Here is a 25,603-nt window from a genome sequence, read left to right as displayed (position 1 = left end):
TTCTATAAAAATCTATTTTTCACACTTGACTCACAGTTCTTCATCTTATACCAAGTGTAAAAGTCACCATGCAATTGATGTGGTCTTAATTAAAGAACAAAAATTTATTTTTATCTCCTTTAACTTGGAAAGCTTATGAGCAGTCTGTGCTTCTTTTACTGGATCTTCAAATGTAGCTGATGGCATCAATCAGAGTGAATAGCCAAAGTAAATACACATTTTGTACTTTTCTTCATCTGGAACTTTCTATTTTGCATTAAATATTGGTATAGATTATTCAGAGTAAAATCTTGGCTGCTCTGAGTGCAGTGGTGTTTACTCCTAACTGCTCACACCAGTTATAGATTTCTTTGTTCCTTTTCCACTTCCACTGCTTCACTTGACTAGCCTTAAATAAATAAATATTACTCTACCAAACCTGATAGGTGGTAGTGTTTAATAAAATAAGAAAAATGTTATGAAACAAATAATAATATAGTTTACTTGGTGATTTGCAACTGTATTTCCTCTTTGGAAATGTGTTTCTTTGAAGGCATGCATAGGTTGCAATTTTGAGTTATCTGTCCGTAGTTGTTGGATTTTTAAGATTCTGGCTTCTTCTCCTTTCTCAGATCCAAACCCATTCTTTCTCCCTCTCATGAAAACTAAGGTACAAAAGAGGTTGAGCAGCATGTGGGCAGTATCTATAGCAGCCAGGAGTTCAAAGCCAGGAGGAGTTGAGGATGTCCACCATAAGGCTGAGAAAATACATGTAATCACATTGTGAGGGTAGAAGCAAACCTGTATTTATTTGTTAGGGCTGCATAACAAACTACCACAGACTGGGTGGCTTAAAGACAAATATTTGTTGTTTCACAGTTCTGGAGGGCAGAAGTCCAAGATCAAGCTGTCAGCAGGGTTGGTTCCTTCCACAGGGCTGGCTCCTTCTCAGGCCAAAAGAGAAATATCTGTGCCAGGCCTCTCTCCTTGGCTTGTAGAAAACTGTCTTCACTTTTTTTTTTTTTGAAACGGAGTCTAGCCCTGTCACCCACACTGGAGTGCAATGGTGCGATCTCGACTCACTGCAACCTCCGCCTCCTCCGTTCACACAATTCTCCTGCCTCAGCCACCTGAGTAGCTGGGATTACAGGCACCTGCCACCACGCTCAACTAATTTTTGTATTTTTAGTAGAGACGGGGTTTCACCATGTTGGTGAGGCTGGTCTGGAACCCCTGACCTCATGATTCACCTGCCTGAGCTTCCCAAAGTGCTGGGATTAAAGGCGTGAGCCGCCACGCCCAGCCAGAAAACTGTCTTCACTTTATGTCTTCACTTTGTCTTCCCTCTGTGTGTGTCTGAGTCCAAATTTCATCTTAGAGACACTATTTGTAACTTGATTACCTCTAAGGATGCTTATCTCTAAATAAGGTCATGTTCTGAGGTATTGGGGGTTAGGACTTCAACATATGAATTTGGGGGAGTATATAATTCAACCCAGAACAAGCTCCAAAGATAATGAAACAAAGCCAGGACTGGGAGCTGTGCAAAAAGGAAATAAATATAATATGTGCATTCAGGGGTGAAGTAAGGCAGGTGCTGGGTGATGGACAGAGATGGAGGTGAAATGTCCATAACTGGCTTTACTGGTCTTTTTTCCACATGAATTTGGTGGATACTATGTCCCTAGATATAGACAGACCAGACAATCTTAAAGGTTCATGGTCTAGGCTAATACTTTCCCTTGGGGTTCCTTTAATATCTTTTCTCAGAGCTGGGTAAGGTTGTAAGAGGTTTCCCCAAAAAAGAAAAGATAATTTAAATTAATAATTTAAATTGATTCCACAAATGGAATTAATTTGTGGAATTAAATTAAATTATGGAGCAGCTACTATGTGCAAGGCCATATTAGGCCATAATAATATGACCCTACTCTCAAGTTGTAATGAAAGCCACCAGTTTCCCTATAAAACTAGCACTCAGTTCCTCCAGCATTAGCACTGGAGGGGGAAACACTTTGAGAAACAAAGTTCTAATTGCCCAAGATTCACACCTCCTGATGATCTTCCACTATTTACCACTGCCCACCATCCCAGTTTGACATTTCTAGGAAACTGGATCATGGAATACCATGATACTCCCTTTAATTTTATTCCACTATCCCCAAATATTTAATAAAGTATTACTTAAAACATTAAGGGAAAGATCTCTTAATGGCTAAGGTTGTTAAAATAGTTTAGTGGCCCCTTATGCCAAGAAGATGGCTCTAGTAATTAGTAGAGACCATCAAGGATTAGGCAAATCCAAAGACTCTAGTCACTATTTCTCAGTTTGCAGGATTTAGGATAGTAGATTATCTTACTCAGTTCTTGCAGTTACGTAGAAGAATTCAGTTTTGAATTTTACATCGTTCGGACTGCAGAGCCAATAATTTGATACTTCCGAGCTACTTCTGAAACCTAGTACTTTTTACCTACATTAATTGGCATAGTTCCACTGTAACTCACTTAAAAAGTAATTTACCCTATTTTCTACAGTTTCAAAAGTATGCAGTTAGTGCTTTACATGTGAGGCTTAAGTATGGCTAGGGAATGCTGCCGAATTTGCATATTATACCAATATTGACAGCTTGGATGTTACGTAAAAAGAGTATTAAATCTCACCCCACGTAAACAAGAGAACGTTTTACCGTATTTTGCATCTTTATCTATATTTGTGAGTGAGAGTATATACTGATTCCATGTATAATAACCTTATTTGAACCGACTATTTAGGACCATGAGAGGGGAGATTTTTAAAAACAGAGTTAATTCCAAAGATGTGACAATTTAGGACAGAAATAAAAATGTGAAAGTGGCCTCTCAAAATGTGGAATCAATAGTGCCAACTGCAGGATCACTGCACTTCTTTTTTTTTTTTATGCTTTTTCAATTCACCCACAACTGTAGTCACTGTTTGTGTATTAGTCTGTTCTCATGCTGCTAATAAAGACGTATCTGAGACTGGGTAATTTATAAATAAAAAGTGGTTTAATGGACTCACAGTGTCACATGGCTGGGGAGGTCTCACAATCATGGTGGAAGGCAAAGGAGGAGCAAAGGCATGTCTTACGTGGTGGCAGGCAAGAGAGCTTGTTTAGGGGAACTCCCATCTAAAAAACCATCAGATCTCTTAGGACTTGTTCACTACCGCAAGACCAGTGTGGAGAAAACCACTCCCATGATTCAATTATCTACACCTGGCTCCACCCTTCACACATAGGGATTATTACAATTCAAGGTGAGATTTGGGTGGGGACGCAGCCAAACCATATCATTGTGCCATGAATTTTATTTACATTAACTTACTCGTTCTCACCACAATTGTGTGAGTTTGGACATTAGTGTCCTTCTTTACCAAATGATATGGTTTGGCTCTGTGTCCCCACCCAAATATTATCTCAGATTCTAATCTCCACATGTCAAGGGAGGAACCTAGTGGGAGGTGATTGGATCATGAGGACAGTTCCCCCCATGCTGTTCTCATGAGAGTCAGTGAGTTTCCACGAGATCTGATGGTGTAAAAGTAGTTTTGGTTCCCCCTGGCGCTCTCTCTTGCCGCCTTATGAGGAAGGTACTTACTTCTCCTTGTAAGTTTCCTAGAGCTTCCTCAACCATATGGAACTGTAAGTCAATTAAGCCTCTTTTCTTCATAAATTACCTAGTCTCAGGCAGTTCTTTATAGCAGCGTGAAAACAGACTAATATGCAACATGAAGTTTAGAATGGTTGGCTAACTTGCTCACAGAAGTAAGGAAAAAACTGGGCCTCATTGTTTTGACTTCTAAACAGTGCTCCTACCCTATGACAAAGACTTTTCGTAACTCATGAAAAAAGAAAAAAAAAGAACTAATAATGTTATACCTAATATATAAATAACATACCAGAGGATCCTGTGTCTCATGAAAGGGTGTCAAATCATTAATGCAGCCCAAGATATAAGAATCAAATCACTCAATTTATCCCCCACATAATGAATTATTTATTCAAATTTTGAGTTGATTTCCCTTGTTTCTGTGATCCCCAAAGCCTAAATAAGGTCTCTGGGTAAACATCTAAGAATTGATTTCAGGTGGGCAGATGGCATCATCTCAAATCTTGACTCTTCCGAAAATTAGTTAATTGGCCTTGGAAAACTAACTTTGCCTTTCTGAGATCCAGATACTGTTCTGCAGGATTTTGTGAGATCTGAATGAGATAATCCATGTGAAAACACAGTTAGTACTTAATGACACAGAGATAATACTCATTAAATGTTAGCTGAAAAGAAGTTGATTAATGGGTAGAAATATGCAGTTTGATAAAAGAAATAAGACGTAGTATTAGATCAGTAGGATGACTATAGTTTACAATTATTGATTACGCATTTCCAAATAACTAGATGAGAAAATGTTGAATGATTCTAGCATAAAGAAAAGATAAATATTTAAGGTGATAGATAGCCCAAGTGCACTGATTTGATCTTTACAAATTATATGAATGTATTAAATCATCACATGTACCCCGAAACTATGTACATCTATTATACATCAATGAAAAAAGAAAAATGAACTGAATGTGAATAAAAATTATTGATTTCTTTTCAGATCAGATTTCCCAAACCTTCCAAAAAGTTAGTTCTTTATTTCTCTTTCACAATGTAATCCATACTTCCATGTTCGATCCATGAGTTGTATGGATCAAATAGCTCAATGTCAGATATTCAATCTCCCATAGCCTGATAGGTCACAAATGACTGTGTCTAAGATTATGTGCTGATTTTTAGATGTTTCAGTATTTTCTTATTTCCTGTCATTATGTTGTAACTAAATCATATATACATGTATATATAAATAACATATTTTTTTTCCTTAGAGACCAGAACTTGGAAAAATTAATTGAAGTAAATTCTTATGTTTCTGAAAACAAGAATGTAAGGTAAAGTTTATTATAATTCACTTTTTTCTAATGAATTCCATATGCATCTGCATATATTGTATAGCCTTAGAAGATTAGATATATAATATTATACATTATATAATATATAATTTGGATAGTGTGTGTGTGTATATATATATAATCCAGATACAAAAACTTATGTGGTGCTTAATAGCTAATAGTGAAAAAATTAACATAATTCTAATTCTGTAGAATTTCTGACTCAGGGCCTGCTGTTCTATTGCTTAGTATAAATGGCATCATGGAAATTCAAAGCTCTTTGGGGCTGTGAAGATTTATTTTTACTTACTGTTGCTTGGTAAGCTCTCAGCAGTGCAGAAAGCACTCTGGGAATCTCTTCCCTGGATGCCTAGTGCTAAAAGAATGCATGAATTTATCACAGCCACAAAACAGGAGCTAATTTTGAAATTTCTTTACACCATAGGGTATAATAGCTTTAAAACTGTGACACCTTATTGGCCATTACAAGAAAGGTTAGGACAGGAGCTATACTTCATTTTTGTCACAGACTGTATACTTTAGGAAAAATTAACTTTTCCATGTTTAGCAATTCTTACCCCTATATATGAGGGAATACTAAACACAATAGCTTACTATTTTCAGTTTCATAAGGTGCAGTTGCCTTTTGTATTAATTTTTTTATGTAAAGAAACGATATTGTTGATTTCATCTGCAGAGAATGGAAAAGCTAGCAAAAGAGCTGGCTCGCTTTTCTTTTTCATATTGTCTATAAAAGATTCCTGAATTCCACAGGTAGATAGTTTCTTTCCATTCCTTTAATTCCCCAAATCATCTTCTTCCTTCTGTTTGTGACCTTGAGAAAGTCTTTGAGAGAATGAGGGAGGATAAATTTTCAGCAGAATCTGCTTATCCTGGAAATACATGAATTCTTTTGGGAATAGGACTGGGCTTACACTTAAACTAATCTCATTCAAGTATTATTTGAAAGTGATTGGGGTAAAAAAAATTACAAGTAAATTATTAAGTATAATTAAGGAATTTCCCATTTAATTTAAGAAGTGTTCCAGTTCCATTGGACTTGTTAATGAAATGGGATTTTATCAGAGGGATTAATGAGGAAATGGAATTTCATGGAAGTTCAAGAGCAGGAATGGTGGCTTTGCCAGGCCTCAGAAAGATCTCACTTGGAATATTGTTCATTCTTGACCTAAAGAAGTTTGGAACCCTTGGACATTAACTAGAGTTCGTTGTCACTAATGCAACTCAGCTAGTCACTGAGTATTGGATTTTGTCCATCTTTTTCCTGTCCTTCCCTGTACCTATTGGCTTCCTTATTCTCTGCTCGTCTTCTGTTTGATAACCAAAATTTTGTGTTGCCTCTCAGTTTTGGCTACTTTGTAACTTCAGCTTATTCTACCTCTTCAGGTACTTTAATGAATCAAATTAAAAATCTAAATAAGCATCCCAGGAAAATCTGCTAAACTGAGACGTGATTCATTTTATGAATGTATTCACTGTACATCATAATTGGATGCGCAAGCAAATATATGTTTTCTAATCTGATTTGTTAAGAAGGTAGGAGCAAAGGGGAAAGTTCCAGTTTGCCCTCTGAAGCTTTGCTGAAAAATCAACTCCCAAAAGGCAGAGTAATTAGAGAAAAGGCATATAAATTTATTTAACCTGTGATGGGAGCCTTCAGAATGAAGACCCAAAGATATAGGGGAAATTGTCCATTTAATACTTAGGTTCAATAAAGTACAGAGAGCCATGAAGAAATATGATTGGACAAAAAGAATATGACCTAATGGCAACAGACTGAATGGGGAAAGCCAGCAAGGCCTGTGTCCCTGGATTCTTCTTAACCTCTTGAGCATGCATTCCTTCCTTCTGGGCATGGGGCAGAATCATTCTGGAATGGGGGTCTTATGACCTACAGTCAAACAAGGGATGTCAGATAATTTCTTTATGGCCAGTTTTTACGTAGAAAGAAAGGTGAAGGGATAGGTAGAGTAATAATTTTAGGTTTTACGGCTGGCTTTGGGGAAAAGGGGTTTTGGTTTGTATGACTTGCCTTGGGGAAGAGGGATTCTAGTTTCTTTGGCTATCCTTGCGGGAGAATGAGACTGAGATAGGAGGGCAGGAGAAGGTCAAGGAAAAACTTTTGTTTCTGAGGCTACTTCTGAGGCTTTAGTTTTGGGTTTTTTTTTTTTTTTTTTCTGAGACTCAACAGGAATAAGTTTAAGTATTTTTATTTCAATTCTAAATGATAAAGTCTTTCCCTAAACTAAATGGTTTGTGACTGTGAGTGAAATTAATTTCATAGAGCCATTTCACAGATTTTAAGGACTGTAATACTTTTCAAATCATATAATGATAAGGTGGTCAGACAATTTTATTTATCTATTCATCACCTGATGGCATTTGGATTATTTCAATATTGGGTTTTAATTCACTATTGTGAATAATGTTGCTATGAACATTCGTATATGAGTTTTTGTGTGAAAATGTGTTTTTATTTCTCTTAGGTATATACCACGCATGAAATTGATGGATTGTAGAGTAATTCTATGTTTAACCATTTGAGGAACTGCTAGACTGCTTTCAAAGCAGCCATATCATTTTATATTCTCATACGCAGTGTATGAGGGTTTTAGGTAAATTTTCAAGGTGAATTTCCACTGCAGGGAACATTTTCTCAAGTGTAAATCCATTTGGAATTCTATGAGATTCAATACAATGTTTGGGTTTGTATTTGTAGAGTCATTGCTTAATTAAGAAACAAAACTGTGACCATTGATTGGAAATTACAATTCAGCAGTTTGTTTCAATGGAGGATAACTTCCTAACAATTAAGCCGTCAAGTGACATATGCTATGAGTCATGAATTCTCCTTTACAAAGATTATTCAAGGCATTTGAGAGGAATAATTTGGCAGAGATTCTTCTATTACACTGGTTCTCAAACTTTTGGGTACATCTGAATCACTCGCTATTCCAGGGACTACACTTTGAGAATCAATGTTCTTTTGAGTAAGATGTTGGACTTCCCAACCTCTAAGGCGGTGATTCTCAACCTTGACTGTATAAGGGACTCACTGGAAAGCTTTAAAGGTTCCCAGTGACCAAGCTGTACTCCAAACCAGTTAAATTAAAATATCTGGATGTGGGGCCCAGTAGCATTTTAAAAGGCACTATGGGCTGTTTTGTTGGTTGCCAAAGTGTTGTCTCCCCAACTCTATTCCTATGGTTCTAAATAACAAAAAATTAGTCTTACAACTTAATTGTCGTTAAGATAACATTTCTGTCATAAAATCTATTACTATCCCATGAAAAACAAAGACTTGGCAGACTATCACAGACCCTAGGCAGCCAAAGAGACATGATGGATATGTAGATATGGTATCCTGGATTGTATTCTGAAACAGAAAAAAGTCACCAATGGAAAAACCAGTGAAACATGAATAAAATCTGTAGTTTAGTTCATAGTATGGTACAAATATTAATTCTGTAGGTTTGACAACTCTGTTATAATTACATAAGATATTAACCTTAAGGGAATCTGGGTGAAGGTGTACAGGGATTCTCCGTGTTATCTTTGCCATTTTTCTGTGCATTTAAAGTTACTCCAAAATAATGGTTTATTTGTTTAAATTATCATCCTCAAAGTCTACATGAGGAGCAAAATCCATCAAAGAGTTTGTTGTACCACATTACAAACCTAGCATTTGGTTTTTGTTCACAGTTCTAAAAATTAAATATTCCACAAAGTCATTGTCATTAATCACATTATAAACACAACTGGGAAAAGATACCAGTATTAGTCAGCGTGGGCTGCCTTAACAAAATACCACAGACTGGGTGGCTTAGACAATGGACATTTATTTTTTCACAGCTCTGGAGGCTAGAAGCCCAAGAGCAAGATCCTATCAGGATTGGTTTTGGTGAGGCCTCTCTTCCTGGCTTGCAGCTGGCCACCTTCTCACTGTGTACTCTCATGGCCTTTCCTCTGTACACAGAAGAAAAGACATCTCTGGTAGCTCTTCCTCTTTTTATGAGGATTCCAGTTCTGTGGAACCACAGATGACCTTTATTACCTCCTTATTAACCCTGTCTCCAAATGTAGTCATGTTGAAGGTTAGGGCTTAAACATATAAATTTTGGGGAATACATCTCAGTCCATAACAGTACTGTTGGCAAATCACTTATCTCTCCTGTTTGTGGATTTTGCAAACTGGTGATTTTTGATATTCTTTATATATATATATATATATATATATATATATATATATATATACACTTTAAGGTCTAGGGTACCTGTGCACAACATGCAGCTTTGTTACATATGTATACATGTGCCATGTTGGTGTGCTGTACCCATTAACTCGTCATTTACATTAGGTAGATCTCCTAATGCTATCCCTCCCCCCTCCCCCCACTCCACGACAGGACCCAGTGTATGATGTTCCCCTTCCCGTGTCCAAGTGTTCTCATTGTTCAATTCCCACCTATGAGTGAGAACATGCGGTGTTTGGTTTTTTGTCCTTGTGATAGTTTGCTGAGAATGATGGTTTCTAGCTGCATCCATGTCCCTACAAAGGACACAAACTCATCCTTTTTTATGACTGCATAGTATTCCATGGTGTATATGTGCCACATTTTCTTACTCCAGTCTGTCACTGATGGACATTTGGGTTGATTCCAAGTCTTTGCTATTGTGAATAGTGCTGCAATAAACATATGTCTGCATGTGTCTTTATAGCAACATGATTTATAATCCTTTGGGTATATACCCAGTAATGGGATGGCTGGGTCAAATGGTATTTCTAGTTCTAGATCCTTGAGGAATCGCCACACTGTCTTCCACAATGGTTGAACTAGTTTACAGTCCCACTAACAGTGTAAAACAGACTTTAAACCAACAAAGTTCAAAAGAGACAAAGAAGGCCATTACATAATGATAAAGGGATCAATTCAACAAGAAGAGCTAACTATCCTAAATATATATGCACCCAATACAGAAGCACCCAGATTCATAAAGCAAGTCCTTAGAGACCTCCAAAGAGACTTAGACTTCCACACAATAATGATGGGAGACTTTAACACCCCACTGTCAACATTAGACATATCAACAAGACAGAAAGTTAAAAAGGATATCCAGGAATTGAACTCAGCTCCGCACCAAGCGGACCTAATGGATATCTACAGAACTTTCCACCCTGAATCAACAGAGTATGCATTCTTCTCAGCAGCACATCGCACTTATTCCAAAATTAACCACATAGTTGGAAGTAAAGCACTCCTCAGCATATGTAAAATAATAGAAGTTATAACAAACTGTCTCTGAGACCACAGTGCAATCAAACTAGAACTCAGGATTAAGAAACTCACTCAAAACCGCTCAACTACCTGGAAACTGAACAACCTGCTTCTGAATGACTACTGGGTACATAACGAAATGAAGGCAGAAATAAAGATGTTCTTTGAAACCAATGAGAACAAAGACACAACATACCAGAATCTCTGGGACACATTTAAAGCAGTGTGTAGAGGGAAATTTATAGCACTAAATGCCTACAAGAGAAAGCAGGAAAGATCTAAAATTAATATTCTATTGCTGAGGATAATACAAATGCATTTCAAACTCACAGATAATCTTTGTCCTTTGAAGCTCTCTACTTGTTAAAGTTGGGTTTTGTATTGTATATTATATGATCTGAACATTTTCAAACGATTCTTAGCTAGGTTTATGATTCTTGGGATGACATACTCTAGTAATCATGTTAGAAAACCTAATAATATTAATTCCACCTTCTCATCACTTAGTAAAATTTTAACTTACGTGGATATTTTGTGAAACATCTGCCTTAAAACCAGATGGTTTTCTGTATGCCAGAGATAATATGTAAACAAATGCTTTCCTCTTCTTTAAGAGCTATCTGGAAATCAGCCTGTTTGAGAATGATAAGGCTTGATTAAGACCTAAACTCTCATTTAGGTTTTCATATCTCTTCTATGTCAGAGTTTATTAACATGGAGGAGCAAAAGGAGCTAAAATTTTCTCCATTTTTGCATTAAGAATCTCCTCTCTTCCATAGGAAAAAGCGCATATGCCTACATTTTGTTGAGTATCATGACATTTTTAGATTAGCAGAAATCTAGGTCAGAGTTCTTCTGCCATCTTCAAGATATTGCCTTCCATTAAAAACAAAATGAAGACTGGAGTTTCTCAAAGCAACCCCTGGATCATTTTCATTCAATTGATAAATTCTTAGATATATTATACATGGGAAACTTTCTATAATGGCATTGCTGGTGTGAAAATGTTACAGAAACCAATTTCAGATGATTTCTGTCCTTGATAAAAAGAGCAATGTTAGGCCGGCGCGGTGGCTCACGCCTGTAATCCCAGCACTTTGGGAGGCCGAGAGGGGCGGATCATGAGGTCAGGAGATGGAGACCATCCTGGCTAACACGGTGAAACCCCATCTCTATTAAAAATACAAAAAAAAAAAAAAAAAAAAAAATTAGCCGGGTGCGGTGGCGGGCGCCTGTAGTCCCAGCTACACTGGAGGCTGAGGCAGGAGAATGGCGGGAACCCAGGAGGCGGAGCTTGCAGTGAGCCAAGATCACGGCACTGCACTCCAGCGTGGGCCACAGAGCGAGACTCCGTCTCGAAAAAAAAAAAAAAAAAAAGAGCAATGTTAGCTAATGTGGCACATACCTACAGATTGTTCTTAAAGGTAAGGCAGAGGTTTCCATAGAGGGAGTAAAATAGTACATGCATTCTATTTGTGTTATCTGTGCAGAAGCCAGGCAAACACAAAAAGATTCACATTGTAAAATAATGTTAATTGAGAAGAATTTTAATAACACAAAAAACTTCTAGTGACCTTGATTTGAAGTGCCAAATACTTGTGTTTGCTTTATCAGGCTAGATGCCCAAGTCAACGAGTTCACCAATCCTCTGCACAACCAGTCCACAAGAATTGCTTCCCATTCTTATGAAGCCAGGAACAATCTCAGGTACCGTGGCCAACTGCAGAATAAACGACAGGACTATTCTCCTTTTGTTTTATAAAGATACCCCACACCCAACTTGACCCTTTCTTTGAAATGCAGAAATTTCTAATTTTATGTGGGGTTACCTGTATAAACAGCTTTACACAAAAAAATAAGTTCATGAATGTGTCATTGTGTGACATCTGGTAGGAAAGTATCAAACGTGATTTTCCCTCAAAAAGTCTGCAATTTAAAAAAGCATGATTGTGACATTAGTGTGACATTCTTTAGGTAGATCTAAAGGCTTGGTTAAATCAGATATTGTCATGATAGCTAATTAAGGTCTACTTTTGGTTTGAGGTTCATGAAGAAAGTTATGGTTTGGAAATATGAATGAGACATCAAAGAAAGAGGCACTATAACATATTACACAAATATTCAAAAATAATCCTCATGTTCTATAAAAGAATTACCGAGTGATCAAGTTTTGTAACAATACTTAGGAAGTAAACCAAGACAGTGGAAGTTAAAAACAAAATGGGAGATAAAACATTTTTGCAGTGCTGTATTAATACCACTCTAACATTGATGTTTCAACAATTATAGCTCAGAAGGAACATATATGCATTACATTTTGCTTTGAATTGGAAAATAGCCTTGTTTATGTTATCCTTGCAAATAAACTTTAAACATGAAGTAAAATGATTTGTTTTGCAGCACTAACACTGGAGCCAAGCAGGCAGGACCAAAGGATACTGTTGTGTACACAAGGACATATGTGGAGAATAGGTATTCAAAATTTATTTCAAATATTTTGCTTCATTTTATAATTTTGAAAGGATCTATGTTTAATAAGAGATGCTATTGTTTTAGGGTGTGCTTCTTTCAAATAGAAGACCATTTATGAGTACACTGAGTCCTACATATATAATTCTCTATAATGTTTCTGATATTATGTACTTGGGCTATAAATAATTGTAGTCATTAGATGAACTCAATAATATTTTAATATAACACATGTATACATAATAGGGTTGCCATTTGAAAGTCCTCACATAAATGTATATAACTATATGGTTAAAATAAGCTTTATAAAATGCACAACTATTCCTATACTAATTTGGAGTTCCACTTGAATTAACTGATTCTATCTACAGTTGTTTACTGCCAATCTAAAATAAGGGGTATAAATTTGAGTAGTGCATCCTGGCCCAAGTTGTACGATATTGATGTTTCAATTGAAATCTGCTGCTTGGAGTGTTGGATATTGGGGAAAATGTAAACCAAGGTCAGGGCTCAACAATCCATTTGGTTTTCAAGGAATATAAAACAAGAATTGTCCCAATTGTGGAGTACAATAATGGTGGGGCACACAAATGCTGCTATACATGACCCATATGTTAAGACAAGCCCATTTCAAAGGGGTCTAAGAGAAGTGTATTCAGGCAGCCTTCTGTGTGGAAGGCAGTCGTGATGGGGATCCAGGAAATTCAATACATGTCAGGAGCTGAGTGATCTTCCAAAAAAGGTTTCTCAAACCCATGCATAATTTACCTTGCAAAATGCAACATCAAGATTGATTTTTTCCTTAATCCAATTCTCACTCTCTGGTGTGTTCAAGTCAGTGATTTCTGCTGTCTTTCAATTAAACTCAAATTTAAAACACTTCAGAGTAAACTTTAAAATAGCAAGTAGTTACTGAATCTGAAATAAATTGATAAAAAGATGAGTAATATCAAATAGTATTATAGTAAAGGCAAGGTGTGAAATATTGGTGAACAATAACATAGGCTTTTTTTCTATATTTACATAATCTCTCACATTTTTATCCTTACGGAATGTCACATCAATACATTTTGATTTTTAAAGAAATTTCTTATGGGAACTAATGCCAAACAACCACAATATTGATTTTTGCATAATGAATAATTTATTTAAGAATTAGGAATATTCTGCTAAACATCATGCTCTAGATTTTTTTGATTAATAGGATAGTTGGGTAAAATAATATTAACTTGATTCCTGGAAGTACCAAGACTAAAACATACTTATTTTATTATGATGACTATGGTTTTTTTTTTAAAAGTACATACTGTATATACCCTGTACATATGTGTATCATGTTCACATATAGAACAGTAATTCTCAAAGCATAGTCTCTGGGCCACCACCATGAGCATGACCTGGGAACTTTCTAGGAATAAAAATTCTCTGGCCTCACTCCTGCCTGCTAAATCAGAAACTCTACAGCTCCGGCCCAGCAACCTGTGTTTTAACAAACTCTTCAGATGTTCCTAATGTGCATCTGAGTTTTAGCACCGTCATTATAAAAAGATAATATTAATATTGTGTCATATCAGGCTAATAGTCTGTTGGCCAGAAGCCTCTGGAAGGATTGGTTGCCTCCTGTACCTTAACCTAGCAAGGATGGTTATGTACCTTGGACATCCTTAAGTTCCCTAAAATCTACATTGACAGACAGTGTGATACAGTACAGAATCCCTAGAGTTACATTTGAGGTTGAATCCTTCTTTGTCGTTTCCTAACCATGTAGCCTCAGTGATGTTACTCTTCCAGTCTCAGTTTCCTCATCAATAAAATGGGAATCATGACATACATCCTACATAAATATGTGCAAATTCTTAGGTAGCATTGTGGGATTATGGGTTTCATAAAGTAGATTTTAGTTCTGACGGCAGTCTGCCTCCACGAAATTTGGAGAGAGAGATAGGTTTCTCATTTAAAAATCCCAAGTGAGGGCCATGTGGTTATCACTCATTGTATGAAATAAAGAAACATATTGCTTCTATTCTTAATATATGCCCAGATAGCATAAGTGCTTGGGAAGCAATTAAGGGAACCAGCTGGTTAGGACATTACAGATTTTATTTGTCTCCAGGAAAGAGTGGTGTTTAAAAGCTGGGGCAATCTACATAATAGAAAAGAGAAGACTTTTAAAAATCATACTTCTTTTGCTTTCGTTCTAAATTATTCTTTCTTGGATATATTCAAGTAAAAATAAAAATGTTGGGTGCTTTTTCTAAAAGTTCAAAAATCTCAGTTTCTCCCTGTGAATGGTGTGTCTGTGGGCTTGCCCTGTTTGTGCTTTGAGTATTTTCTTTATCTACGTTACATTCTGCGTAGCTTTCTTTAGTAAACAGATGAGGTGCAAGTATAAATTTCATGAAAGATGAGGACTTCTTTTCCTGCTCACACTTGTTCCTGTATTCCTTACCCTACTCTCTATTTATTTTGGTATATATGTCAGTTTGGGGGTGACTTGTGTATCAATATTTCTACAGATTAAAAAAGGTGTCAGTACATCATCCTGGCTTGTAACATACACAAAGATAAAATATTATGAGGCTTCATGAGATGGTGTGAGTGTGTTTTCTTATCTACATAAGGAAAATTGCCTGACTCTCACATGCCTGTATATGTTTGTTCCTAGTAAATCACCCAAGGATGGATATCAGGAGAATATCTCCGGAAAATACATACAAACTGTTTATTCAACTTCTGATAGGTGAGTATGTCTTTATTTCCATACATAAAAAGTACACACACACACATGCATGCACACACATTTTTATATATATGTATATAATATACGAATATATATATATATATTTCATGCTGTCTTTTGTCCTTGGAGATGGTTCTGCTGATGTTTCTTGTCATGTATGTGCATGGACAGAAGTGCATCTCAATAACAACAACTTCTGCATCCAGGAATTTGTTTCTTGGCTTCCTGGCTGTTGCTGCTGTCTGATTTTGATGCATATTATCAAAAGACCTTTCTGTGCCTTACAGCTGCCTCCCAGGCCAGCCCCTGGTGATCCCCAGGAGGCCCCAGGGCTGCCACATTATTAGCGTTTAGGCTTCATTGCATCCATAGACTGCACGCTCAACACCCGCTTCTTGTGCTTTTCTGCAACCTGCTTGGCTTACAAACAGCCGTGCACATATGCTGCTGTGACCCACTCTGGGCCCAAGCTCAGTTCCCAGGAGTGGAGTTATGATGAGTATTGATTGAGTGCTGGTGAACTGGCCCCATTCCAGGTTTTTGCTGTTAATGATCCTCTTTTACCCTTTAACATTTAGTGGGGCACCTAGGTGACACTTATGAGAGTATGGCCTGCAGCTTTCCAGTGAAGTAAATGAAAATAAATAATTAGCATTTCAACTCAAGCCCTGGAAACAAGCCATCATGCAAATGTCTGATGTTCCACTGATGGTGTTTCTTTATAGCAGGGGCTGGAGATATGACTCACTGAGGGTAGAGACATACTTTATTTTCTTATGTAGTCTCAGCTTCTAACACAGTGCTTGGTACCTAATGTGTACTTAGTACTTTTTTTTTTTTTTTTTTGAGAACATGAACCTATGTTCCATTTTCTAAGGGAAACATGGGTGAACCAGACATCAAAATTATATCCCTTTCTTGTCACTTTTCCAATATTTTGCCCACTAGCAATGCTTTGCTGAGTGTCTTGCCTATAAGTCACACCTCTTTGAGTAGTAAATTCATCGACACCAGCATTAGAACTACAAATATCTGGATAACCAATTAAAAAAAAACAGAGTTAGGTTTTCATAATGCTTCGAAAAGATCTTTGACTAACTGTATGATCTTAATAAAGATAATACCAACATCAATGCATTTCCTGAGCTTGTATTTCAATTATTAACTTAAGGGAGGAAAACATTCTCCATAGAAGTATTGCTGTTAATAGAAAGACTTTAAACCCTATTCCTAAAGTGGCTTTGAAATTTTTCTTAGTCATCAGTGCAGAAGTCGATTCTCCATGAGACCAGTCAGTTCCACAACCTTTTGCTGTTGATAGTGTGTGAAATTGGCGATGTTCTTACAGTTCTTATTTAAGCAGGTCAATCCTGTTTAAAGTGGTTTCCCATGTAACGGGATAAAGTCCAACTTCTTTTGCACATTCTCCGTGGTCCTTCAGAACCTGCTCCTGCAGAATATCCTTTGTATGTTCTGTTCACTCTGCTTGGAATTCCTCTACCATCCCCTCATCCCTACCCCACCAAGCCCACCTTGAGAGCTCTTTCCTCTTCAAACAATGCATATAGCACTTTTTTCTGACAAGGCTTTCCTGACTTCACCCCAGGGGTTAGTGGTTCTCTTGGCTCTGCTATCCTCACTCTGTCCACGTACCTGTATTCCACTGTGATCATTATATCATGCATCTGGTTTCCCCAGTGGAAACAGCATCTTGTCAGAGGAGACTGTCTCGCCACTCTTTGTATTTGCAGCGCCTAGATCAGTGCCTGCGGAATGCATGAAGGGCATAGAGCACCTATTTTCTACTCTTAAAGTGCTTACAGTCTTAAATGGGAAATTTAAGTGTATGCATACATATGTGTGTGTGTTTATGGATAATCCATAGGAAAATATTTGCCAGGTAGCTATAAGCAAGCGGGTACAGAACAGATAAAAGCAGAAAATACTCATTTATATACACGAGACTTAGAAAGATGTTACTAGAATGATGAAAAGTATAAAGCTAGATAAAGTTTATCTGCTATAATGCCTTTCTTCTCCCACTTTCTTTTCCCTTCCATTCTCTCTCCTCTTTGCTCCTACTTCTGGGCTTGGTAATAGATTAGCGGTTCCTGGGTATGACTAACTTATTTCAACACAATGAGCGCAACAGATCTTTGGATTCATTGTGTTAGGACCACGCTGCCTCCATTCACATCTTCACTCTTCCACTCACTGCTTTCATGACAGTGGCAAGTTACTTATCCTTTTGTGCCTCAGTTTCTTTTTTAATAAAATGATGATAATAATATTGGCTTGTCAGGAATGTTGTGAAGAGTGAGTTTATGTAAGTAAAGTGCAGAGAAAAGTGCACTTCACATATCATATAAAGCACTATTTAGATATTGGCTGCTTAATTTCACTATCCCATTACATATCCTACTCTGGAAATGTCAGGCCTGCATGCTAATACCCTGAAACTGGTACACTCTGCAGGGTGCTATTTAAGACTGTCCTAAGACCTTACAAAAGGAAAAGGATCCTTTCTTAAGGTTCCGGTGTGACTCAAGATATTTTGGATTCTGCTGATCATATCTGCAGATCATTTATCATTGAACATTATTTTAACAAATATTTAATATTTGTTATTTAATAAACAAAACTCTCTTTTCTTCCCCATCAAATTTGTGGTGGGGTTATATCTTGCTGAAGGGTATACATTTTGTCACGATAGGGATCCTTATATCCTGAGTCTTACAGTGGCACCAAGAGGAGTGTTTTGGTGACTCTGGCCCCTACAGTCCCAGGCACTACAGACTCATCATTTTGCGAGTTTATCTACGTGCTCTTGAATGGATTTCTATTTTGGGTCTATTGAATATTTTGAGAGTTAAAAATTAATCTGCAGCATATTTTTTCTGTGTAATCTGTAACACGATATATGTAAATTAATAAATAAAAGCCCTCAACTACTTCTGAGGAGTACTTGAGATATTTCCTAATTAGGAAACTGAGCATCTTTGTCCCACCCAGCTGTACTCTTGATTTCTGATGAATTAATAATTTTAGACTTTCTCTCATGTTAGTTATTTGATATCATTTTGAGATAACTAGAAGAGTCAATTCTATTACTAGAATAAGTAAACTCCAAACTTTCCTTGATTTTTGTGAAATTTTCTAAAGTATCATCAACATTAACATACTGTTTCCATGTGAGTTTATAGGGAATATATCTGTCTTTTGTATTATGGCAAATTTATTTTTAATTGCTTACATCTCTATAGGTCTGTCATTGAAAGAGATATGTGCACTTATTGCCGAAAACCCTTGGGTGTAGAAACTAAAATGATTTTAGATGAATTACAAATTTGCTGCCATTCTACTTGCTTTAAGGTAAGGATGTGTTTATTTCACTTAACTAAATAAAAAATTGCATAATGACTGGAATAAAAATAATAATTTAATGTAATAAATGAGATGAAGCAAAAGCTTTCAGAAGCACTGTCAGTCACATTGATAGTACACTACTTAAATATTTCTGAGTTCTGCAGCCTAAACCTCAAAGGTTTGTAATTACTATCTTGGCTTTAGACTTACAGTTGATTACTGACACATTTATTCACTCTTACCCTAGAGATTTAAATCTGTGGGGAAAAAAACCACTTATTCTTTTTATAAAAGTTTTTGCAACACTTTACTAAATTATGCATTACAGAAAATATGTGATGAAATCAAAACAAAAAAATAAATTGTTGAGAAGAAAGTTAGCAGTTTCTTACCTTATGAAATTAGGACCAATGGGTTTAACAATAGGTGAATGTCAGTCTGCTTTTGAGAGCATAATTAGTTGTAATTAATTATGGCTCAATAAATAATAATAAAGTTTTCATTAGTAGTCTAAAACTTCATAGTTTGTGCTTTCATAGGATGCTTCTTTGCATTCTCACCATAACATTGGGTGGATCGACATCATTGTTTTTGGTGTAACTGCATAAGCACTAAGTGGGAGTCTGAAGACCTGAGTTCTAGTTTTGCCTCTGCCTGTAACTGTGTCAGTGTGACTTTGGACAACCACCTAAATTACCTTGGCCTCAGTTTCCATAACTGTAAGATAAGGTGTTGACTAGACCAGTGGATCTCAATCCTGGTTGCATATTATAATCATCTGGGGAGATGAGGAAAAAAATAGAATGATTGGGACCAGCCCCAGTTAAATCATGAATCTTAGAGGCGATTATTGGGCATTGGTATTTTTAAAAAGCTCCTTGATTAATCTAATGTACAGTCAGTTGGAGAAACAATGGGTCAAATATATGGTTTCTTTCTAGTGCAACATTCTATGGTTGATACAAATGATCAAATCCAGTCAAATAATGCAGTACTTTGTCAATTGATTGCTTCTATTTCTATTACTTTCAAACAGTGACACATAGCAATCAGAAATGTAGTAACTCATTTTGAGCAAAACATTTCAATTTTAGGGCATAATGTACAGAATTCTATATAAAGATATAATCTGCAGGTTTTATAGTTATGAGAACAAAGTTTTTTTAGTTATGAAATATGTTCAATTAAACAAAACTTAGTTTATAGCTTTTTAATTAAAATTACTATGCAGAAAAATTTAAAGCAAGAATATTCTCCTGATCATTGCCTTTAGTAAATAGAAATACTTTCATTTATTACATTTTAGATCATTTATTTCTATTTTCAGTGTAATTTCAATAAAATATTACTGAGAATAAAAACAAACATCTTCACTCTTTTAGAAAAATACTGCTTTTTCTATAGCCATAGCAATAGAGAGCCACATGAACTGGTTTAGACAAACCCAATTAATCAATGACAGTTTACTTCAATGAATTGGCTTCTGAAAGCCAACCAATCAGTGACAGCCTCATGCTTTGAAGTCAGCCAATCAGCAGTGGATAGGTCTGAAGCAGAGGTCAGCCCTTTCCTACCTCAAACCAGCACAACTCAAAATAAACTTTTTCCCAAACCCAGTCAGATCAGCAGTTTATTTCTTCTCTCCATTAGGTTGTGCTTGGACAGCGTAACTAGCTCTCCTTTAAGTTAGCAAACAATAAATGCACCTTTGTGTGTTTGTTTGAGATACTGAATGGTCATCTTGTCCTTGGCATAAATAATTTCTGGACATTTATATCTACTCCACTGTGAGTGAAGTAGAAAACTTCAGTGGTAGACATCCCTTAAAGGTACCTCGATGGTAGAGAGATGATGTCTGTTTCTCTAATAATCTAGACTTCATTTATAATGGAAACTTTATATATATATTTTTTCTTTAGTGTGAAATATGCAAGCGGCCTTTGGAAAATCTACAAGCGGGTGATAGTATTTGGATTTATAGACAGACAATACACTGTGAACCTTGCTACTCTAAGATTATGGGTAAGTGTTACACTCTGTAAGCATTTAACACTTTTGTTAACCTTAATGAGCATTTGGTATCACTTAAAATGATGTATTTTAATAAAGTAAAACATTTTATTAATTATATTTAGTTAATAATTCAGCTGCAGGTATTTATACTATGGTAGTATTTTGTTTAATGGTATGAAATCAGTCAACTTTTATATTGCCTTCTGGTATCAGATTCGATATAGATACAACTAAACCAAAAGGTCGTTCATTTTAGACAATTTTCCATTTTTTCCAAACATAAAAAGATATTCTCTACTCACATAATTGTTTAAATTGAAGTCCATATTCGTAAATGACATTTTATGCTTGCACTTGAATATTGTATAATTTTAAACTAAATTTGGTTATCGCATTAAATGCTTTTGAATATTACTTTTAAATTGAAAATTTAGTTAATTCTATGTAATTCTACAAAAATATAGCATTTAAGTTTTTTATCCATCTAAGATCAATGTTACTATAATTTGCACTCTTAATTAGCATATGCAATGTGAGAAAAGGATATTGAGGACCTGTGTTTTTAACTAACATTTTTTATAAGCTACGTATGAAAGGTTTAAAAGCTGATTTAAGAGATGTGCACATTGTACCATAAATTAGCAAAATTAAGTCCTGTGAAACTTGACTGGTTATTAAAAGCTACTATCCACATTTTACTTTTAGATTCAGTAGTAAGTAGATAAAATAACCAAAATGATATTGAGAAGATGGTCAACAGTACTATGTGAAAGGCACTTTTTCCTGCTGTCTTATTGGTATGATGAATGAAAAAGGAACACTTGGGACTCCTACGTGGTATCCAAAGTATGGAATTTAGTGACAAATGTGTGATATTAATGAGCTACTGGGAGACTACATCTAGAAAATGCTCTGAAAAAATATCAGAAACCCACATTCCATCAGCCTGCAGAATCAATTACAAGAACATACCTAATTATATTCATACTTTGCCTTCTATGTTCTGCTTCCCCCAGAGAGCTCTCATACTCACTTTTCTTCCTGAATTAGTAATCTTATGATGATCTAATGTTATATCATGGGTCCTGATGTGCATGGTGGTAGCTCTAAAATTTTTATTCTCCCAGAGTTCATGATGTGGCTTAGCGGGTGTGATTACCAAAAGACTCAGAAGTTTTTGTGTCTTCCCCCCTATATGTACTCCATAGGCATTGCATGTTTTATAGTACATATAAGTTGTCAGGAGATGACTCTCAGACATCTCATAAATATGCATACCAGGCATCTGGTACATCATATACACAGTATGACCAAAAGCCATAGTGATTATTTCAGAAGTGGAAGGAAAAGTGGAATCCTTAATCTACCACTGCCCTTTGGGTGAATAATTGTCTGTAAATTTTTAATGATGAGCTTGTTTTTGTACGGAATTTGCATGTCTTTTTTCTTTTGATTTTCAGCAAAGTGGATTCCATAACTCTGGCACAAGGAAATCAAGATGAAAAGCACTCATTAAGGAATTAAAAGTTACAAGTTTTATCTTAATAATATGTAATCTAGAAAAGCTTTCATATTGAAGATCAACTCTTGTACAAAATTAATAATTCTGTTATTGCATAAGTAATCTAATTGTCTTCAATAAGGTCACACACATAAAAAGAGCCATCTGGTCTCTGGTTAGAGTTAGCAATAAAAAGTTCAAATGGTTCCAGATACCAATGTCAAAGGAATGATGCTTCTGATAGGCAGTGAGCATTACACTCCAGCCAGGTCCATCCCTGCTCCATATGTTGGCTGTGAGTGGTTTCTATTTAAACCAAGTTTCTCATTTCTTCACCTTTTATTCTCTAAGAATTCGGATTCATAGACATTGACATCCTGAAGAACTGTCAAGAAAGCAAGATATGTTTCCTTCCTCTGCAAAAGAAATACTAACAACACTTTTCTTATACACTTGGGCAGAAAGATGTTAACATAAAAAGTTTATAGACCTCAAAAATCACTAAACTTTCCAGATCTCTGTGCTACTATTTGTAACATAAGGGGCATTGGATAACATGATTTCTAAGGTTCCTTTTGCTTCCCAAATTCTCTGATTCTAAAGCAGGTTTTAGTTTGCTCTTTGGAAACATGTATGCATATGTGTTTATTAAGCCTATTGAACTAGGTAGGACATATAAACAATTTAACTTTAGTGTCATTGTTTAATCACAGACATAGTGTTTGAAAACTGTGTTTTAAAAACAGAAACAGATTGATGGGTAACAGGTAAAATCATATGACATGTATAGCTTACATGTAATTATTTGTTAAATTTTCTTTGTATGCATTTGAAAATCTGGGTATACATATAATCTATTAGAAGTAATGGTTATGGACTAAAAGGATATGTTCTTTAGCATGTTATATATACTCATATTACATAGCACCTATTTACAAAAGGCTTATAAAAATAAAATGAACTATCAGTTACATAGAATCTTTATGTGAAGTGTTTGTAAATATAATTCACCAACATTAATTTTGTCAATGATAGTGATCACAATCTATTATATTCTCTGTTGCACTGTTTAGCTTATTTTTAACTACTCAAGCTATATATTTTATTTTTAAGAAACTTTTCTGAAGAAATTGAACATGTAATAATCATGTGAGGAACTAGTATTATTAACATTGGGAAATTGAACTTTTAAACCATTTTATGTGCATATAGCAACTGTTTCTAGAAAAAAGATGTATGGAATATGGAAGTAGGGGCAGAATTCTAGAGAAGTTAAGGCAGTTGTGGAAAACTGCGATAAACTAGGGAGATTAAAAGATTATCATGTGTTTTCCAAATGTTAATACATTCAAAGAATTATTCTCCTGTGTAATAATTTCATGCACTGTTTATTATATTATATTCTCTGTTGCACTGTTTAGCTTATTTTTAACTACTCAAGCTATATATTTTATTTTTAAGAAACTTTTCTGAAGAAATTGAACATGTAATAATCATGTGAGGAACTAGTATTATTAACATTGGGAAATTGAACTTTTAAACCATTTTATGTGCATATAGCAACTGTTTCTAGAAAAAAGATGTATGGAACATGGAAGTAGGGGCAGAATTCTAGAGAAGTTAAGGCAGTTGTGGAAAACTGCGATAAACTAGGGAGATTAAAAGATTATCATGTGTTTTCCAAATGTTAATACATTCAAAGAATTATTCTCCTGTGTAATAATTTCATGCCTCTGTTCCTCTTAAAGCCTGGTTCACAAAGTGTTAAACACAAAATGCTTATCAAAATACAGCAATGTGAAATTGTTGTCCAATGAAGAGGGAGCCAGGAAAAACAATTAATAATAATTTTATATTCATTAATTCATGCTTGATGAGAAGCAGTGGTAATTGAGCCACATGTTTTATTGTTCTTTTATTATATGCTATCAGAGTGATCAAAAGAAATAATTTTCTCAGAGTTGAAATTCACTGCAGAAAAGGATGGATGAAATAGTATCCCTCCCTTTCATCTAAAGTATATTAACATCTCAATGCTTTTGTAGTAATTAAAATCATCTGAATATCATTTAAAAAGTATAAAAACCTAAAAGGAACACATTTCTCATTTTCTATAGCTGTTTAATGGGCCCTCTCTCCTATAATAATGTATTAAATCAAACCAAAAGCTGTTGTAAAAATGGAATAGACATGAAATGGAGAGACAAATGTTTCTGATTCATCAAGATCATTTCATTATGTCTGAGTTTATTTTCACTATAGAAGTGACAGATTCCCAAAACAACTTACAAGATCTCACATTTTTTGCAGGCTATTAATTATGTTATGACTGACACTTTTCCTGGGCACAATTGCCTAAATCTAAGGATACTAGGTCCTGAATTCTATCACCAATAAAAAGATGTCTCTAAAAGAGAATGAATAGCTTCATCATGACAATGTCCTTCTAAATAAGTCAAAGACATATAATAATCTCAGAAATAGTGTAATGTAAAATGATATTCTCTCTTTTAATAAGGCCAAGAAATAAGAATTTATTCAAGAAGTAATATGTATATCTTAATGGTTTGATTGCAATCACTCAACTTATTAGATATAAGTGATGAGATGGTCCAGCTATCACTATTGTGCATTCCCTGACTTGTTTACTATGATGGAAAATTGTGAGTGTTTGGAACATTCAGCTTGATAAAGAGCTCTACCAAAACAAGTGACTGTTGGGTCTACATCATGGCAAACTAACAAGGATGTTGATTTTTTTTTTTTTTTTTGTACTGCTGAATTTGCTGGTTATTTTGATACAATGTAAATAAATTGCTATTAAAGTTCCAACTATTCCCTAGTGCTCAACAGTTCCCAGAGCCACCTATAAATATGTGTATAACGTGGGCAAGCCATATTCCCTTTTGGACACATTCCCTACTGTTTAAACTATGGGGTTTAAAATATTGACTTTCGAATGTTTCCACCAACTCAACCATCACATGACTATGAATCTATTCCTGTTACTTACCCAGTTCTTAGATGATATCTTTTATTAGATGCATAAGAGTTGTTGAATATTTTGTATGTATTTTAGAATTGCATGTTGACTTTATCCCAACACAAGTTGAGGCACCATTTTGACCCTTATTTACTGGATCTTTGTCCTGCTTAGAAAGTGTGGCTTCTGGCTGGGCATGGCGGCTCATGCCTGTAATCCCAGCACTTTGGGAGGCCAAGGTGGGCGGATCACCTGAGGTTGGGAGTTTGAGACCAGCCTTACCAACATGGAGAAACCCTGTCT

At 35.6% G+C, this 25,603-nt stretch overlaps 1 protein-coding gene across 7 annotated transcripts in view; it reads left to right on the top strand.

Moving 5' to 3' along the window:
- Positions 1-25,152, top strand: part of LOC105481725 (sciellin) — a 111,961-nt gene extending 86,809 nt beyond the window's left edge. For 5 of the 7 annotated variants that reach the window (XM_071081178.1, XM_071081181.1, XM_071081179.1 and 2 more), the window contains 7 exons: positions 4,869-4,931; positions 11,843-11,935; positions 12,629-12,700; positions 15,363-15,437; positions 18,701-18,809; positions 20,723-20,825; positions 22,277-25,152. In XM_071081178.1, coding sequence (XP_070937279.1) covers positions 4,869-4,931; positions 11,843-11,935; positions 12,629-12,700; positions 15,363-15,437; positions 18,701-18,809; positions 20,723-20,825; positions 22,277-22,293 — 532 coding nt within the window. In that variant the 3' untranslated portion in view covers positions 22,294-25,152. The remainder of the gene's footprint in view (positions 1-4,868; positions 4,932-11,842; positions 11,936-12,628; positions 12,701-15,362; positions 15,438-18,700; positions 18,810-20,722; positions 20,826-22,276) is intronic. The other 2 variants (XM_071081183.1, XM_071081182.1) reach the window with 1 other exon arrangement.
- The last annotated feature ends 451 nt before the right edge of the window (positions 25,153-25,603 follow it).

Source organism: Macaca nemestrina, chromosome 16 (genome assembly GCF_043159975.1).
Source record: "Macaca nemestrina isolate mMacNem1 chromosome 16, mMacNem.hap1, whole genome shotgun sequence".
Lineage (NCBI taxonomy): Eukaryota > Metazoa > Chordata > Mammalia > Primates > Cercopithecidae > Macaca > Macaca nemestrina.
Note: the sequence above shows the minus strand (reverse complement) of the source record. Positions and strands in the feature narration are given on the sequence as shown.